Source organism: Schistocerca piceifrons, chromosome 1 (assembly GCF_021461385.2).
Source record: "Schistocerca piceifrons isolate TAMUIC-IGC-003096 chromosome 1, iqSchPice1.1, whole genome shotgun sequence".
In the NCBI taxonomy this organism is placed as follows: Eukaryota; Metazoa; Arthropoda; class Insecta; order Orthoptera; family Acrididae; genus Schistocerca; species Schistocerca piceifrons.
This window is the reverse complement of record NC_060138.1, coordinates 508,879,342-508,899,249: the sequence shown is the minus strand read 5'-3', so window position 1 is coordinate 508,899,249 and position 19,908 is coordinate 508,879,342. Positions and strand designations below refer to the sequence as shown.

Sequence of the window (19,908 nt, the reverse complement as noted above, 5' to 3'; positions counted from 1 at the left end):
AACAAAAGCACAACAACTTTAACAAAACATTCTGTTCAATAACCTCACATACCTCTCGTGATTTTGAAGTGTCACTAGCTTTTGACTTCCTTTTGTTCTTTGTTGCTATTTTTCTCAGTTTGATGTAAACATACTCTTCCAAATGAATCATGTGTCTCAAACATACATGACCCACAACAAACAAGAAACGTGAGAGAACTTCTGCAGGATATTTTCCAGACTCTGAACCTATAGGCAGAAAAAAGCATGATTAACAATAAAATGCAATGTTAATGGCATAGCCTGAATGGAAAGGTTAAACTTCACATATTTCACAAGCAAAGGAATGAGTCATGAAAATGGGAGTAATCTGAATATTTCCAACTGTCACAAATAGAGAACTGACCTTTAAAAAACCCATTTTTATTTATTCTGCCAATAAATTTGATTTTAGTGAGGCTCCAACAGATCCACCTATATCTACATCAACGTGATTACTCTGCTATTCACAATAAAGTGCCTGGCAGAGGATTCAATGAATCACCTTCAAGCTGCCTCTCTACCAGTTTGCTCTTGAACAGTGCGTGGGAAAAATGAGCACTTAAATTTTTCTGTGCAAGTCCTGATTTTTCTTATTTTATTTCTCCAACAGAATGTTCTCGCAATCGGAGGAGAAAACTGGTGATTGAAATTTCATAAGAAGATCCCGTCGCAACAAAAAAACACCTTTGTTTTTATGATTGGCACTCAAATTCACGTATCATGTCTGTGGCACTATCTCCCCTATTTCGCGATAATACAAAACAAGCTGCCCTTCTTTGAACTTTTTCAATGTCATCCGTCAGTCCCACCTGATGTGGACCCCACACCACACAGCACTACTGCAGAATAGGATTGATGTATGTGATGTAAGCAGTCTCTTTAGTAGGCCTTTTGCACCTTCTAAGTGTTCTGCCAACGAATTGCACTCTTTGGTTTGTGCTACCTACAAAATTATCTATGTGATCGTTCCAATTTAGGTTATTTGTAATTGCAATTCCTCAGTATTTCGTTGAATTTACAGCCCTCAGATTTGTGTGACTTATCACTTGATTGAAATACAGAGGATTTCTTTTAGTAATCATATAAATAACTTCACACTTTTCTTTATTCAGGGTCAATTGCCACTTTTCGCACCATACAGATATCTTATCTAAATCATTTTGCAATTTATGTTGCTCATCTGATGACTTTACAAGACACTAAATGACAGCATCATCTGCAAACAATCTAAGAGAGCAACTCCTATTGTTTCCTATGTCATTAATATAGACCAGGAACAATAAAGGGCCTATAACACATCCTTAGGAAACACTGGATATTACTTCTGTTTTTACTCTATGACTTTCTGTCTATTACTACGAACTGTGACCTTTCTGATAGGAAATCGCGAACGCAGTCGTACAACTGAGGTGATATTCTATAGGCATGCAGTTTGGTTAGAAGACGCTTGGGAGGAATGGTGTCAAAAGCCTTCTGGAAATCTAAAAATATGGAATCAATCTGACATCCCCTCTTGATAGCACTCATTACTTCATGAGTATAAGGAGCTAGTTGTGTTTCACAAGAACAATATTTTCTGAATCCGTGCTGATTGTGTCTCAATACATCGTTTTCTTTGAGGTAATTCATAATGTTTGAACACAGTATATGTTCCAAAACCCTACTGCAAATTGACATTAGTAATATGGGCCTGTAATTCAGCGAATTACTCTGATTTCTCTTTTTGGGGATTGGTGTGAGTAATTTTCCAGTCTTTAGGTACTGGTTTTGTGTTTGAATGAGTGGCTGTATATAATTGCTAAATAAGGATTTATCGTATCAGCATACTGTGAAAGAATCTGACTGGTATACAATCTGGACCGGAGGCCTTGCCTTTATTAAGTGATTTAAGCTGCTTTGCTACACCGAGGATATCTACTTCTATGTTTCTCATTTGGTAGTTGTTCTTGATTGGAATTCAGGAATATTTACTTCGTCTTCTTTTGTGAAGGAATTTCGAAAAATCATGTTTAATAACTCTGCTTTAGTGGCATCAGTCATCAGTGACTTCACCGTTGTTATCGCGCAGTGAAGGTATTGATTGTGTCTCGCCACTGGTGCGCATTTTGTGTGACCAGAATCTTTTTGGTCTTTTGCCAGATTCTGAGACAGAGTTTTGTTGTGGAAATTATTATAAGCCTCTCGCATTGAAATATGCGCTATCTTTTGAACTTCTGGAGAACTTTGCCAATCTTGGGGATTTTGCATTCTTTTAAATTTGGAGTGCTTTCTTCGTTGCTTCTGCAACAGCAATTTGAACCTGTTTTGCGTACCATGGGGAATCAATACCATCACTTATTAATTTATGTGGTATTGCTGTTGACACTCTCTATGAAATCATTCACATCTTTTCTATCCTTACGTGATCAGAATGGAAGTAGTGGAGGCTGTTTCTGAAAAAGGCGTCAAGAGTATTTTTATTGAATTTTTTAAAAGGATAGTAAATAGATAGTATACCACGACTATTATCATTTCTTGGGCGAGTAATAATTTAAACTGACTCTTATAAGACACACCAAATCTAGAAGAAAGAAACTAGGATGCATGAATGCCGTAATTATGATTTTAACACCCTCTTTTACTAGTATATGGTTCCCTATAACGAAAATTATATCAGCTTTTAAGTGTTGTGGAAGGTAAAATCTTTTTATGGTTTAAACTGCCAGATGACATCAATTATTGATTAAAAAATCTTTCTGAAACTTGTATTCTAATGATTTTGTACTGTACTATAACTCAGTACATAAATATTCCACACAACACACATTCAACTCCAATGTAAAACATTTCTGCAGTTCCAAAGAACGTTATCTGAAAATTTTTCTTTGTAATATATTTTTACTGGAATGGTGGCTGGGGTTGGGGTAGCAATTTTTTTATGCAGCAGTGTTTCTTTCAGTTTATGAAAAGCAGTAGGAATGATTGATTACGTTCCCCTCATTTAAACAACACACAAGTTATTCTCATAATGTGATTGGATACATAAAAAAAATCTATTTCACCAAGTGACAGTAGAACACACATAAGGGTGTGAGCCTTTGGAACCAGGGGCTCATTCTTGTGGCAGAAGAGATGCAGGGGAAGGAAGAGGGGTGAAGGGAAAAGAGTGGTGAGGTTTAGGAAATGTGGAGAGTTTGGATAAGTCACCCAGATCCTTGGGTCAAGGGATAGTGCCATTTATTTGCACCAGATCTTAATATTACACTGTGCTACAGCAGCCAGAAAAAGTGCTATGGAAATGTAGTTCTTAAGTTTTCCTGCAAAATGCTCAAAACAGAGATCAGAGATATTTTAAGACTATTAAAAATGTACACAGGAAAGTGTTACCTGAGTCCTTATTTAGATTACAATTCTGAAGCTGCTCTGATAAACTGATCACCAATGATTCCATTTCAGCAACTGGTTTCATGGACAACTACAAAAGAAAGAGACAAATCAGAAGTCATGAAGAGACAAGTTACAGGAAAAGATTCTATGATCAGCAGGGAAAAAAAAAGGTGAGTGGATGGGGAGTGTGAGAAGACAATTTTTGTACCTGGTATATTAATTCAATAGCAGCTTCAGCCATGACCACATAATTTGGACAGTCCTTCTTTGGGAATCCTTCACGCAATATCTTACAAAGATTTGAGAACATCACATGATCCTCTGGTAACCTAAAGAAAATCAGGGAAGCAGGTATTAACAAAAACAAACAATGTATTATTTTCTGGTAATAGGCCAGTTCTCCAATGGCCTTCTTATGTAAGAGTGAAACATCAGATTTTACAAATGAAAAGGACTCTATAATAACTTACTGACATATTTAAATTTAAACAGCAAGTGAAAATAATAATCAAGACAGATGATGAGTATCTACTTTAAAAGCTTCAATTTATTTAAAAAAACAGAGTAAAGGAATAGCATTGTTCTAGCAGGCACACAAAAATATTAGTTTAAAATAATAATAATAAAAAAATGGCAACTCTACTTTTTGGAGTATTTAAGTAGCTCTTTGCATTAGCAGTTTTAATCATTCCACTCCAAAAATAGTCATTTTCTCCTTTACTGTAAGGAGCAAATACTGTGGATTATGATTGTAAAAATTAAGCACCTATAGTGTTTAACGATTTTCTGTGTTCTTCTATCAAATGTCTGGGTAAAATAAAAAGAAACAATCTGAATATTCATTTTTCTTTTAAAATACAGAATCCGATATGAATTCATTCAAATTCAGGATTTATGACATTCTTTTACTATTCAATATGAAGGCAACTCAACAAAAAGTTCCAAAGAAGCTAAGTATATGTATCATCAAACGCAAAACAGACTTGGGGATATAAATTCTAGCATCCCATAAATCTCTCCTCCATTTTTGGAAGGAATAGTTTTCTTCACAGGTGGGAAGAAAAAACACCCAAAGAAGTTACTGACACCCAGTATAAATTACTTTGAAAATAGTGTTTGGGAGGGCATTTTTAAGCCAAAAGTAAAACTTATATGACAAATATGGAACTAGATGATAAGATGTCAACTAATTAATTTTCAGTTACGGTTTTGAAACTGCGTAGAACATTAATAAAATTTAACTATGAATATTTTAATGTTTTCCATAAATCAAGAGAAAAGCACAATGAAAGCTGTTTGTGCATGTTATTTAGATACCTGTTTGTGACATTTTTCTGCAGAAGCTAAGCAGTTTTCAAGGTCACAGGGGAAAATAAACTTCCATCACAACGATACTGTGTTGATGCAGCTTTCGAAAGACAATGTGGTAACAAGTGACACACAGGGCGTACCATTACAAGAAAGCTTAGTGTGCTTGTAATGGTTCCCATGGGTACAGGACTCAAGATTGGTAGTTGTGAGCATTATGCACACAATATACGAATTATACAGAAGCATGACGACATAGTAAACACATCTGGTGTATGTTATGAATAACCAGATCATTGTTGCAGATCAGTGGTCAACAACTGGAGCAAGGTGGGCTGGGAGTTAAATTATGCCTGTACTATCATTTCACACCTGTGGCATTACAGTAGTGAATGGCAATACACTCAATGTGGACTATATACCACAACCTGGAGGACCACTGTGGCTTAAGAGCGTGAATAGGCTTAGCTAGTGCAGCAGATTCATTGGCTAGTGACTTTATGGCAGCCTCTGGTTCGTGTATCTCATTTTGAATTCCAAGAGTTTGTTCTGTGTACTTGTCAACCAACCACATACATTACTTACTCACAGAGGCAGTAAGTGGCTCAGTGAATGTAGTGTCTTGTCCAGCAAGAGTGCCCAAAAAGAAGTGAAGTAATGTTTTGTTTATAAGTGGATTGCAGTTCAGCTTGAGATTGAGTCTCACTGTGTTCATCTGGTGCTCCCTTAGGACACAACACAACTCTGATAATATTGTGGAAAAGGACCACCATTGCAGTGCCAGTGTTATCATCTGTTGTAGAATCATCTTAGGAGCATGATCACCACTGGATGTGTTTCCTATTTGTACTACAAATGCGGAATATAGAAGAGCTATTCAGAAAGTCGCAAAATGGAAACAACAGTGAAAAGCTGATGAAGCTTTGAACAGACGTGTTGGGCAGTGTGCCTGTCGATCATCTGTGCACAGTGAGTAAGTAAAGATGCCTATAACAATAGAGTCTTCTGCCAATTACGGGTGCAGGCTGCAGTGTTTCACCTCATTTCATGCAACTTCATCTACACACTTGCCAGGCAGTTCTTTTTTCATGACAAGTCTCTTCTGCACACGGCAGGGGCAATGAGGATGATACTGCTGCGTTTTTGACGGGAAGTGTTTCAACACCCACCACATAGCCTGGACTTGGCTCCCTCTGATGTTCATCTCTGCTCACATGAACCAATGGGTATGAAGACAACATTTTGGCGCAGACAATGAAGTGTAGAAAAGAATAGGGAAGCACAGGTTGCTACCTCTATGACTACGGTATTGAAAAGTTCATATAAAGGTACAATGAATGTCTAAGTCAGAGCGGCAACTATGTAGAGAAGTTGCTGGAAGGTATATCAAATTGTCGCAAATAAAACTTTTCGATTTTCATTGTGGTTTCCCTTTCGTGACTGACCAGACCTCATTTTCCGAAAAGCCCTTGTAGGTATGAGACCCTACAATGGTATGTGCATCTTTTTGTTTGGTGAATGTGACCCTCCATTTTATCCAATGAATGATAATATCCGACTACAAAGGGATGACCCAGTAAGAAAATATCTGCAACATGAGCATACCATGCGTCTAGAACCATCGGAAAGCTTCCTGGACTTCTTTTTTTAAAAAACGATCTTAGGTTGAATGACTGTAGCTCTAAAACAGAAACAAGTCATTGTTTACTTCTAGGTGTTTGTCTCTCAGGGGGAGATTTTACTGCAACACAGGCTGGTCGACTTTATTCATGGCATGAATAGTCATCAGGCATCTGGTATTGTCAAATGAGGTGATTTATTAATTTTATGCTGTGTTCTTATGTTGTTAAATCTAAACCAATCAGTTAACTCAGTACAAGTGGAGGAAGAGTTTATAACTGGCACGACTTTGTATTCTGCCAGATGGCAAAAATTATCAAACTCCCGAGCAGCTTTGTGGAAAATTACAAGTAGAAATGTTTTTTACTATTGAAGGAACGATTGGGGACAGCCATCGACTCAAATGGGCACAACTTTGTAGGTGAATACTACTACCTGAACTATCGGGGAAGCGTGTTGCAAAGGTATAATTTCTTTAGTATCAGACATTGTGCACGACATAATCAGTTGGAGCACAAGTACTTGACTGCAACCAACTGCTTATCAACAACCTATAGGGTGATTAAATTATTTTAAATTTGTACACTTTAAGTACATAGGTCAATATTAAAAAATAGCCAGGCACTGATAAGCTATGACAGATCAGAACATCGAAGGTAAATTACACGACAACTCTGAATGCTGATAATGGCTTACAAAATGGGAAGAAGGGCTGTTCAGTCCAGCTCAACAGAATAAAACAGGAACTACTATACCATAAAATATGACCAGGCAGTAAACTAAAAGAGGACAGGATGTGATACACTTGTTACCATACATCTCTCCTGTTCACCATGTATTTTTTTTCATTCTCTGAAAGTAACTTTCAGGAACAAAGATGACTGGGATGTATTTATGTGCTAATTCAAACTGAAGTCCATTCAATTAATACACAATTATAATGACAATATTAATATTACTACACTTAATTGTGTTCAAGCGTTGTTAATTCAAAGTGAAATTCATTGAATTTATAATAATTATAGTGATAATATTAGTATTACTACAATTTATGTTCCAGTATCAATCCTGTACTTTATTTGACTAAATATCTTGATACTTACTTTTATTAGGACTCGCGGTCTTCCTGTACAATGTTTCACATAATGTTTTATTTTTCAAAATGTGCAAAACTACTTTAACACCATTATGCCATAAACCCCTTCAAATATAAGTGCCTACTCAAAGACAACTGGTAACTGTCACCTTTAAGCATTTCATTTCTTTTGCTCTGATTTATCCCCCATGTTTTTCTACTGTCATATCTTCTTGCAAAAATTTCATCTCTGTTTAAAAAACTGGAGTACACAAGAGGTCTGTGTGCATCCCTGACTGGAAGTTTATCCTTTCACAGGAAAGTTGTCTTCTTGTTATTTTTTATAAATCCTATCTTGAGACAAACACTGGCACACAATCACAGAATTCCTAGATTCAATTATATCTATCAAACAGGTTAAAATATTGCTAACAAATATCAGTGTTTCCCTACCTTTCAGAATCTCTGTGAGATTTTGCAATCAGTCGGCAAGTAATGGTAACAAGAAGAAAATCCTTTTGACCACGTTCTCCTAGACAAGCAGCAAGGAGAAATGGCAATCTTGTTTTCATCATATCTGATTTCTCTCTGTGGGGAAGAAAGGCAAATTATAAATCATAGGTGATTACTGGAGTAATATGCATCTAGAATGTAGCCAACTGATTTGTTATACGTAGAGGGAAACAGATAATACAGTGTGACATCAACAGTTTACTTTCTTTCTTAGCTCCACACCAAGTGCTTTGGCTGGCCTCTTGGGGCAACTGGCAACACTGGGGCCTGTATTTTGTGTGGATTCTGTTTCTGCTTTCAATGATTTCTTGGACAACAGATAAGAAAACAAGTGAAGGCAATCATATGCTATGTATGATAAAGTATGTTTTCTTAATGGCACCTGAACACTAGGACAACAAAATAGCAATAATTAAACATGCAATAATAAGGAAATCATACCTAATGTTCAACCTATAATTCAAAACATACACAATACAATGACCCAACAGAATGATAGGGTGTATATGCGGACAAGGAAAAAAAATTCCTGGATTTTTCCCGGATTTCCTGGTTGAAAACACTTTCTCCTGGGTTAAAATACACTTTTTCCGTGTTAAGTGACAGTATACTTTTCCTCCAAACTATAAAACTTAGCAATCCTATGAATGGTAATGGTTTTATACACCGGCGTAAAGTTTCTCAGACGTTTAGAAAATGAAACTCAGAAAAAAAGGCCATGTACTCTGCATATTTCCGTATTACAAAAGTATAAATTCGAATTCCACCAAACACTACATGTTACTTTCCAAAGCATTGAAATCGAGATTGCGATCCGCTTTTGTAAGCCAGTCATAGCTCATGTCACGTGATTTCGCCAGTCGATACAGCAGATATTCAGAGCTTAGGACACGTGATGTAGTCAGCTAATAGCATTATAACTGACAAGTGGCGCATACACACAAATAGTGGAAAGTTAATGGTGTAAATTAGTACACATCGTGTGGCTACAAGAAAAGCAAAGCTTTCACATATAATAATGGTCTCGATGATTAATAAGCAGCAAGAGAAGCTAAAGTTTCACGTATAATGTTGATCTTTTTTGCGCATGTTACACTTTGAAATACACCACACAAATGTGCCAGTAAAATTTTTAATACTGACATAAATGTCTGATCTTCTGGGCTCGAATTTTTTTCTAAACAGTCGTCCACAAATAGTTTATTTTTCAATGAGAATAAAATGCTCTGTGATTTAAGAAATTCACCGCACTTCGTTCATCTTGTGTAAAAGGAAATTTACTTTGAAAGTAATGCTTTTCAATCAATCATTCGAAATATTTTCCCGCAACCTGTTAGAAAGAGGTTCGTTTCAGCAGTTGCCAGAGAGTGCTAGATAACAGGCGTCACCGCGCTTGCGCAGCTACAATGACGCAGGAAGCCCATATGTTCCTATGTGTAAAACATTAAAAGGTCTTACATTATGTCATAAAAGAAACAAGACATCAGAGGAATTTCATGAACCATACTAAAATGCATAATTCGGATTAAAGTGCACATTCGCATGTCCAGATTCGGTTGTAAATTTTCTTGAAGTACCAGTACTGTATTATCTCATTTTTGGTTCTTTATTATGGCATAGTGCCATACGTGCTAGAGGATGAAAGCATGCTCTTTTGAAATGAAGTGAACAGTTGGAACTAGCCAATAGTGTGGAATTAAACACTTTGTTTCAAATAAATAGACTGCCTCAGTGGAAAAGATTAATAAAGCCATATTTCTTTAGCAAACCGACAAAAATAACTTCATTGTTCAGCAAGGCGATTAATGCTTAACTGAAATTGCCGCCTGGGGCAGATACCCCGGTTTGCTCCCAGTGAATATGGCAGCTTGTGCGTGCCAGTAAAATTTTTCGGGTAGCATCTTGCTGCCTGCTTATACAGCTAACAGCCACACGTTTGTGGCCAGAAGTGGGAGAAGGTACACGCGCGACTCAACTGGGCATGGCCGCTTGCAACTGCTCACACGAATCTAATGTAAACAGTTGTGACGGCATGCTCATCGGAGGCAATTTGTTGTTATGAAAGCATTGCATAGTCTTCCTAAAGCCTTTGACACATTGGCAGACACTTGTATGAGCACTGTGTTTTGTTGCGTACATGACGCATTTCCTTCACTACTTACGTTTTATTTTAGTTTTTTCCTCTCGTTCATGTTTTATTGCTGCATTATCATTCTGCAGCAGCGGGATGCAGTAATATCCTTTGTCAGAGTACTATTTCTTAGCAGTCAAAATTACAAAAATTTAACTGAAAACTAAAACAAAAAAATATCCCTGAATTCTAAAATATTCCCGTGTTTTTCCCGGATGAAAAAATTCCCGGTTTTTCCCTGGATCGTATACATCCTGAATGATGATACTTGTTGTTGCTTTACAGGGAGTACTTCCATACAGTGCAGGGCAGTGCCCCACCTCCCATCTTTTTCAGTGAACAATACTTGTGTGTAACGCAACAAAACTACAGTAGGCAGCTGAAAAGAAAGCCTGTGGGGGAGGGGGGATTTCGTGCTACAACTACCCAGGAAACAAGATATTGGCTGTCTGTAAAATATTGCCTTACCAGCAGACTAGATTGTCAGCCTTGCATATCAGTGTTCACTGTTTATGATCACAGTTTGACTATTTTATTTATGGCTCCACGGCCAAAAGGGTAAATTCAAGTGAAACTTGAATGCGCGCATCACATCTACACTAAAAGCAGGAAACAGAAGAGAAAATCCTACCATTAGTAATTTCATTTTTTTAAAAGGAAGAAAACATCCTCGAGGCACACCTCAGTAGTTGCATACACATTACCAGTATTAATGAAATATTTATACAGTAGTTACTTACTGATACCAGTAAACAATTGGTGAATTTGACCGCTATTAGTTTGGAACTAGTAGTGCACTTAAGATGTCGGATGATTTGACATATTTATATCAGCCAAATCTCTTCATATCAGGCAGTTACTTTTTCACATAACTGCATTCTTGAAAATGATTATAGAACAGTGCACACTATCTGTCTAAAGCTCTGCAATGGTGTGCCTCCAGAAAGTGAAGGGTGTGATACAAACATTAAAAATTAGTTTAAGAAATTAGGGCTTTTGATTTTGGAGATACCGTGAAACTTTACATTATCAAAGAAATTAAATGTAATTTATTTACTTTGATTTTAGGGACGAATGTGCTTACTTGTTCTTTAATTATTAAAAAATGTTGACAATGGTTACATTTTCATATATATTAAATGTAATTTATTTATTCAATATTGTTATATTTTTGCTTTCGGAAGTTAATTGTATTCTTGCCTGTACCACTGGACTGGCAATGCCACTAGAGTGACACTACTTTGTAAGACTGCACCTTTTGTGCATGGCTGGATGTCCGTGTTTTTCCCTAAATTTCTGGGAATCGAGAAGTGTCCCTCTATTATTACTTTTGTTGCCTTATTTTGATATTTGCTCCCATCTGCAGCCAATTCTTAAATTTTATTGCTCTTTTTGTTCACCACTCGCACTTGGACATCGTCAAACAACAGTAACGTATTTCCGTTCAACAATATTGTTGTTCCACAAGCTGCGACATTGTCAGGAATAAAACATTGACCCATATATAAATTCCTTTAATTTACGTCTATGGTCACAAACTTTTTGTTAACAGATTACCAGTTTCGGTATATAATGATGATCATCAGATCTGCAGCAAAAAATTTTTTCTGTAGATCTGATGATCGTCATTATAGACTAAAACCGGTAATCTGTTAACAAAAAGTTTGTGACCATAGATTTAGATTAAAGGAAACTTATAATATTGTTGTTCTTATTCCACCCTGGACTTTCCGGGAGTCTTGAGTATTTCAGTCAGTTTTATCACAGCTGTGCTCTGCAGTAGGGCGAATATTGTGATTGCTACACTAGAATTTTCTATTACTTTGTTTTTAAACACTAATAGTCCCCTGTCCCCAATAATTATAAGTTCACTGTACGGAATGGGCCATCCTCGATTCCAAGTAGTGAAATCATTGAGCCCATGGGGATAGGGGTGGTAGGGAGAGTGAGGGAGGAGGGGGGTAGAGAGAGGGGGGGAAGGTTGGAAACTCATTAATTCTGGTATGGTTCACAGTAAATTGAAATGACATTTGTCTGCTAATTTGGAAGAAACGCTCATGGCTACATTGGGACAGGTTTCGCAAAAAGTACAGGTATCTGAACTTATAATCACAATTGGAAAACAACTAACACTAGCAGAAACATTGTTATTGCTTGTGAGTAATAAAATGGTAAAAATTGTCCTTGGTTCAGACGCTGCTACTTGAAGTTCAAACATTCCTTTCTCTGCTGACACAATCAGCCACCAACTTAGTGACATCGAAAATATTTTGAAGGAGCAAATAAAGAATGGTTCGAAGTTCTCACTTCTCACTGATGTGCAGCGATATAGATGGTCATGTACAGTTTCCTTCCCGCATAAGGTACACTGTGTGATCAAAAGTATCCAAACACCCCCAAAAACATACGTTTTTCATATTAGGTGCATTGTGCTGCCACCTACTGCCAGATACTCCATATTAGCGACCTGAGTAGTCATAAAACTTCATGAGAAAGCAGAATGGGGAACTCCGCAGAACTCACAGACTTCGAACATGAACAGGTGATTGGGTGTCACTTGTGTCATACATCTGTATGTGAGATTTACACACTCTTAAACATCCCTAGGTCCACTGTTTCCAACGTGATAGTGAAGCGGAAACATTAAGGGACACGTACAGCACAAAAGTATACAGGCCAACAACAGTTGAAGAGGGTTGTAACGTGTAATAGGCAGACACATATCCAGACCATCACACATGAATTCCACACTGTATCAGGATCCACCGCAAGTATTATGACAGTTAGGCGGGAGGTGAGAAAACTTTGAATTCACGGTCAAGTGGCTGCTCATAAGCCACACATCACGAAGGTAAATGCCAAACGAAGCCTCAATTGGTGTAAGGAGTGTAAACATTGGACGACTGAACAGTGGAAAAACGTTGTGTGGAGCGACGAATCATAGTACACAATGTGGCGATCCGATGGCACGTTGTCAGTATTGCGAATACCCAGTGAACGTCGTCTGCCGGTTTATATAGTGCCAAAATTCAGAGGCGGTGGTGGTGTTATGGTGTGGTTGCATTTTTCATGGAGGGGGCTTGCACCACTTGTTTTGCATGACACTATCACAGCACAGGCCTACATTGATCTTTAAACACCACTGTTGAACAGCAATTCAGGGATGGCGTTTGCATCTTTCAACATGATCGAGCACCTTGGTTGGTTGGTTTGTGGGATTAAAGGGACCAGACTGCTACGGTCATCGGTCCCTTTTTCCAAATACTAAAAACACCCACAGAGAATAAAAACGATCAACAGAATAGATGACAGATGACACAGAACAAGAGAAACTCAGACAAAGACCAGACAAGACGAACTAAAATCACACAGAGTGTGACAGTGGTTGGCCGACCATAGAAACAAAAAAGGATAAGCCAACCACCGAGAAACACATTAAAAAATAAGACTAAAATCGTAGGCCAGAGGCCAGAATCAACAAAAAAACACACACTTACATTAAGCAATTAAAGCCCCCTGCCCGAATAGGTTGGTTGGTTGGTTGGTTTGTGGGGATTAAAGGGACCAGACTGCTACGGTCATCGGTCCCTTTTTCCAAATACTAAAAACACCCACAGAGAATAAAAACGATCAACAGAAGAGAAGACAGACGACACAGAACAAGAGAAACTTAGGCAAAGACCAGACAAGACGAACTAAAATCACACAGAGTGTGACGGTGGTTGGCCGACCATAGAAACAAAAAAGGAAAAGCCAACCACCGAGAAACACATTAAAAAAGCAGACTAAAATCGTAGGCCAGAGGCCAGAATCAACACAAAAACACACACTGACATTAAGCGATAAAATCCCCCTGCCCGAATAAAACACAAAACTAAGTCCGCTATGGCAGAGTCGTCAGTTAAAAGCGCAGGGAGCGTATCAGGCAGCGCAAAAGTCTGCTTGAGCACAGTTAAAAGGGCACACTCCAACAGAATATGGACCACCGTCAAGGCCGTCCCACAACGACAAAGAGGTGGGTCCTCACGACACAGTAAATAACTGTGTGTCAGTCGGGTGGGGACAACTGAGTCCCTGCGGTTGGCTCGCATGGATGACCACCACACAGTCGTTGTTTCCTTGATACGATAGTTTGTTTGGCACAGGCAGGTTGCGCCAGTCAGTGTCCCATAAATCGAAAATTTTGCGGCGAAATAGTGCCCGCAAATCAGTCACCGGGAGGCCAATCTCCAGAGATGGTTTACATGTGGCCTCTTTCACCAGGCGGTCAACATTTTCATTGCCGGGTATCCCAACATGGCCTGGGGTCCAAACAAAGACCACAGATCGGCCGCAGCAGGCAAGAGTATGCAGGGACACCTGGATAGCCATCACCAGACGAGAACGAGGGAAACACTGGTCGAGAGCTCGTAAACCGCTCAGGGAATCGCTACAGATAATGAAGGACTCACCTGAGCAGGAGCGGATATACTCTAGGGCTCGAAAGATGGCGACCAGCTCAGCAGTGTAAACGCTGCAGCCAGCCGGCAATGAAAGTTGTTCGGAATGGTCCCCTAGAGTTAGCGCATAACCGACACGACCAGCAACCATCGAACCGTCAGTGTAAAACACGCCAGAGCCCTGATACGTGGCTAAGATGGAATAAAAGCGGCGGCGGGAGGCCTCCGGAGGGACTGAGTCCTTCGGGCCCTGTGCCAATTTCAGCTGAAGGCGAGGGTGGGGCACACACCACAGGGGTGTATGCAGAGGGGCCCAGAAAGGAGGTGGAACAGGGTAAACCCCTAGCCCAGAGAGAAGCTCTTTGATGCGGACGGCGATCGGACAACCCGACCGGGGCTGACGTTCTGGGGGATGGACGACTTGACTGCGGGAACAGGAGATGATAATTTGGATGGCCGGGCAAGCTAAAAACATGGGCAGCGTTAGCAGCCAGTAATTGTTGGCATCGTAACTGCAGTGGAGGGACACCTGCCTCCACAAGTATGATGTCGAGCTGTCCACAGGGCTGGTCCGGAAAGCACCAGTGGCAAGGCGTATCCCGCTGTGGAGGATGGGGTGCAGCATCCGCAACGCAGATGGGGATGCTGAGCCATAGGCCAGGCTCCCATAATCCAGACGGGACTGGATTAATGCCTGGTAGAGCCGTAACAGGGTAGATCGGTCGGCACCCCAGCGGGTGTGGCTCAAGCATCGGAGAGCAGTGAGATGCCGCCAACACATCTGTTTGAGCTGCCGAATATGAGGCAGCCAAGTCAACCAGGCATCAAAAACCACACCCAAGAACCTATGCGACTCCACCACAGCAAGAAGTGCGCCATCAAGATAAAGCCGTGGCTCCGGGTGAACAGTGCGTCGCCGGCAGAAACGCATAACACAGGTCTTGGCCGCCGAAAACTGGAACCCATGAGCTACAGCCCAAGACTGCTCCTTACGGATAGTGCCCTATAGCTGACGTTCCGCAGCTGCAATGCTAATAGAGCTGTAGTAAAGGCAGAAGTCGTCAGCATACAGGGAAGCAGAGACAGAATTTCCCACCGCTGCAGCGAGCCCGTTTATTGCAATTAAAAAGAGGCAGCACTGAGGACAGATCCATGTGGTACCCCAGTCTCCTGGACTCGGGAGGAACTATGGGAGGCCGCGACTTGCACGCGGAAGGTACGATACGACAGAAAATTGCGGATGAAAATCGGCAGAGGGCCCCGAAGACCCGATCCATGAAGCGTAGAAAGGATGTGATGACGCCGTGTCGTATCGTACGCCTTCCGCATGTTGAAAAAGACAGCAACCAGGTGCTGACGGCGGGCAAAGGCAGTACGGATGGCCGACTCCAGGCTCACTAGATTGTCGGCGGAGGAGCGGACTTTAAGGAACCCACCCTGAGACGGAGCCAGAAGGCCCCGAGACTCCAGTACCCAATTCTACCGCCAGCTCACAATCCGTTCAAGCATTTTTGCAAATAATGTTGGTGAGGCTAATGGGACAATAACTGTCCACCTCCAAAGGGTTCTTGCCTGGTTTCAGAATGGGGATAACAATACTTTCCCGCCATTGCGACGGAAACTCACCCTCGACCCAAATACGGTTGTAAAGGTCGAGGAGATGTCGCTGGCAGTCCACTGAAAGGTGTTTCAGCATCTGACAGTGGATGCTATCTGGCCCAGGAGCGGTATCAGGACAAGCGGCAAGGGTACTGTGAAATTCCCACTCACTGAATGGAACATCGTAGGATTCAGGATGGTGGGTGCGAAAAGAAAGGCGCCGACGTTCCATCCGCTCTTTAATGGAGTGGAAGGCCAGTGGGTAATTGGAAAACGTGGAACTCAGAGCAAAATGCTCAGCCAAGCTGCTGGCAATTTCGTCGGAGTTCGTACAAACTGCTCCATGCAGTGAGAGCGCAGGGACGCTGACAGGGGTCCGATAGCCATAGAGGTGTCGAATCTTGGCCCAGACCTGCGATGGAGTGACATGGAGGCCAATGGTGGACACATACCGCTCCCAGCACTCCTGCTTGCTTTGGCGGATAAGGCGGCGGGCCCGCGCACACAGCCGTTTGAAGGTGATGAGGTGTTCAATGGAGGGATGTCGCTTGTGACGCTGGAGCGCCCGCCGGCGATCTTTAATTTTAATTTCAGGTGACCACCAAGGCACAGTCCGCTGCCGAAGGGACCCAAAAGAATGGGGAATGGCAGATTCTGCGGCAGTAACGATGCCGGTGGTGACCGATTGAACCACCGCATCAATGTCATCATTAGAGAGAGGCTCAATAGCGGCAGTGGAGGAAAACAAGTCCCAGTCAGCCTTATTCATAGCCCAACTGCAAGGGCGCCCAGAAGACTGACGCTGCGGCAGTGACAGAAAGATCGGAAAGTGATCACTACCACATAGGTCATCATGCACTCTCCATTGTACAGACGGTAAGAGGCTAGGGCAGCAAATATAAAGGTCGATGGCAGAGTACGTGCCATGCACCACACTGAAGTGTGTGAAGGAACCATCATTTAAAAGCAAAAGATCGAGCTGTGCCAATAAATGCTCAATGGTGGCGCCTCGACCTGTCGCCACTAACCCACCTCACAGAGGGTATGGGCGTTGAAGTCGCCTCTAAAGGTGTTTGTAGAGGGACAGACTCGCTGTGAAGAGAGTTAAGGACATAGATGCAGATGCCACCAGACACCGTTTCATAAGCTGCCCGGTTCTTATAATAACCCCGATAGCCATGGAGGGCAGCGGTTCGCATTGCGGGAAACCAAGTTTCCTGAAGAGCAATGCAGAAGAAAGGGTGAAGGCTGACAAGTTGTCGGAGCTCAGCAAGATGTTGGAAAAAACCGCTGCAGTTCCACTGAAGTATGAAATTGTCCATGGCTGAGAAAGGCGTGAAGGGACTGGGAAGGCAATTTACGCTGCTTGTTCACTTGCTGCCACCGATTCAGAACCTGCACGAGTGACATCCATGGCGTCTGAGGGACTGGCGAGATCCAGGTCTTCAGCAGACGCCAGAATCTCGACCTCGTCCTCAGACGCTGAGCTTGTTGGAAGCGGTGGGACGGGTGCCACCGTAATGTCAGGATTCTTGGGTACCTTTTTCTTTTTCAGCTTACTTCACTCTGCCTTCGGTGGTTCAGGCTGGGAGGGCTTCACTGGGTCAGTCTCAGGGACGGACGACGACCGTGAGGCCCTACGACCAGGCACTGGTGGAGCCACTTGCGGCTGTCTGCTTTTGTACTGGTCGGAACTTGTGAAGGGAGGTCCCCAAGGGACCCCTTCCTGGCGAGAGGAGCCGAAGAAGTCTTACGTTTCTTCGGCTGGGAAGGGGGAACTGATGTCCCCGAATGTTTGGGGGGCGTTGCTCCTGAAGTAGATGGAGCATGAGCAACAGGAAGTGAAGTGCCCCCCACCATCATGGGGGCAGGTTTGGTCCTTCGACTCTCAGAGCTGACTGGATGTGTTGCAGCTGACACAACTGTAGCAGGAGTGACTGTGGCGGCATAAGAAGACGTCATGTGCACAGGATGAAGCCGGTCAAATTTCCGTTTTGCCTCCGTGTAGGTCAGTAGGTCCAGGGTCTTCATTTCCATTATTTATAGGGCTTGACATCACAACGGTACACCATCACCTTGACCTTCCAAGGTAATGCGTCACCCTCGAAAGCCAAAATAAAGGCACCGGTGGCAACTTGATGATCCCTCGGAGCCCGGTGGACGCGCCGGACGAAATGGACACCTCGTCGCTCTAAGTTGGCGCGCAGCTCGTTATCGGACTGTAAAAGGAGATCCCTGTGGAAGATAATGCCCTGGACCATATTTAAGCTTTTATGGGGCGTGATATTAACTGAAAATCCCCCAGCTGCTTACAAGCAAGCAAGGCCCGTGACTGCGCAGGGGATGCTGTTTTTATCAAGACTGAACCGGACCGCATTTTGGACAAGCCCTCCACCTCCCCTCTAAATGTTCTACAAAGAACTGAGGCTTCACAGATACAAAGGATTGACCATCATCTCTGGTACAGACGAGATACCGGGGCGAATATGTTTCACTGGCATTCATGGACTTTCGTTCCTCCCATGGTATGGCCAGGGAGGGGAACGATTTGGGGTCATACACATTAGCTTTAAAATGAGCCCTCGAACGCTTAGGACTGCTGGCGGCTGGCCGCCAGCGAGAGATGATGTACCATGCTTCATTGCGGGTCATCTGCCCTGATGCCACCGACTCCTACCAAGGGACCTCCCCACGGGCGCCACCCAGCCTCAGCAATAGCCATCTGGCAGGATGGCCATTGCCGGGAGTCCTGATGCCCCAGGGAGATGGGCATCTACTCCTTGGCATACGTGGGGAGTTAACGGCGCAGGCATCAGTAGAGCGATCCCTGTGTTGCCAGGGGGCTACAACCAACAGGGTACATGGTGGCCCCACCACAACGGACTGGCTACCGTGCTGGATGTTAGATGACATGAGGTCCATGGTCGCCGTCAGTGCAGAAAGTGGCACTGCACAGCGCAAGGTGGAAAGGGCATGCAGGAACGTATCCACGCCCAAGAGATGGAGAGCGGGCAGGACTGCAATGCAACGACAAATAAGCTGGCGAAATGTCTGATCGCAAGATGGACACAATGCACCAAGTAAGGCGCCCTTCCCCAAATGGCTCCCTCTTCAGAAGAATTTTGAGAGATGGAGGTCAAACCCGACAGGGAATCATCACATAAGGCCGAAACTTATGAGACTCCTTGTAGTCGCCTCTTACGACAGGCAGGAATACCGTGTGCCTATTCTAACTCCCGAACCCGCAGGGGGAAATCGAGCACCTGTTCATAATGCAAGGCCTATGGCACAGTAGTTACATGACGATAACATCCCCGTAATCGACTTGCCTGCACAGAGTGCTGATCTGAATCCTATAGAACACTTTTGGGATGTTTTGGAACGTCGACTTCGTGCCAGGCCTCACCGACCGACATCGATACCTCTCCTCAGTGCAGCACTTCGTGAACAATGGGCTGCCATTACCCAAGAAACCTTCCAGCACCTGATTGAATGTATGCTTGTGAGAATGGAAGCTGTCATCAAGGCTAAGGAAGGGCCAACACCATACTGAATTCCAGCATTACTGATGGAGGGTGCCACGAACTTTTAATTCGTTTTCAGCCAGATGTCCAGATACTTTTGATCACATAAAGTATGTCTACAGATGTAACTACAAGTATTTTCTTTTATTGCAAAGAAGAGCCCAAATAAGCAATCACTGAAGAAACAGTTTGTGCGACTGTTGAATATTTGGTCCATAATGAATTAAAATGGGGAATTGCATTAGTGTTTGTACAGACTGAGCCATTTCTATGACAGGTTGAGTGAAAGGGTTTGTGGATGAAGTACGCGAA

The 19,908-nt window shown here is 42.3% G+C and overlaps 1 protein-coding gene across 1 annotated transcript in view; it reads right to left on the bottom strand.

The window, feature by feature from the left end:
• LOC124796583 (condensin complex subunit 1) overlaps positions 1-19,908 on the bottom strand; it is a 193,304-nt gene that overhangs the window by 24,808 nt on the left and 148,588 nt on the right. Inside the window, exons 15-18 of the mRNA XM_047260708.1 lie at positions 7,844-7,978; positions 3,596-3,716; positions 3,388-3,475; positions 53-228 (exon numbers count right to left, since the gene is read on the bottom strand). Of these exons, the coding sequence (XP_047116664.1) occupies positions 53-228; positions 3,388-3,475; positions 3,596-3,716; positions 7,844-7,978 (520 nt within the window). The remainder of the gene's footprint in view (positions 1-52; positions 229-3,387; positions 3,476-3,595; positions 3,717-7,843; positions 7,979-19,908) is intronic.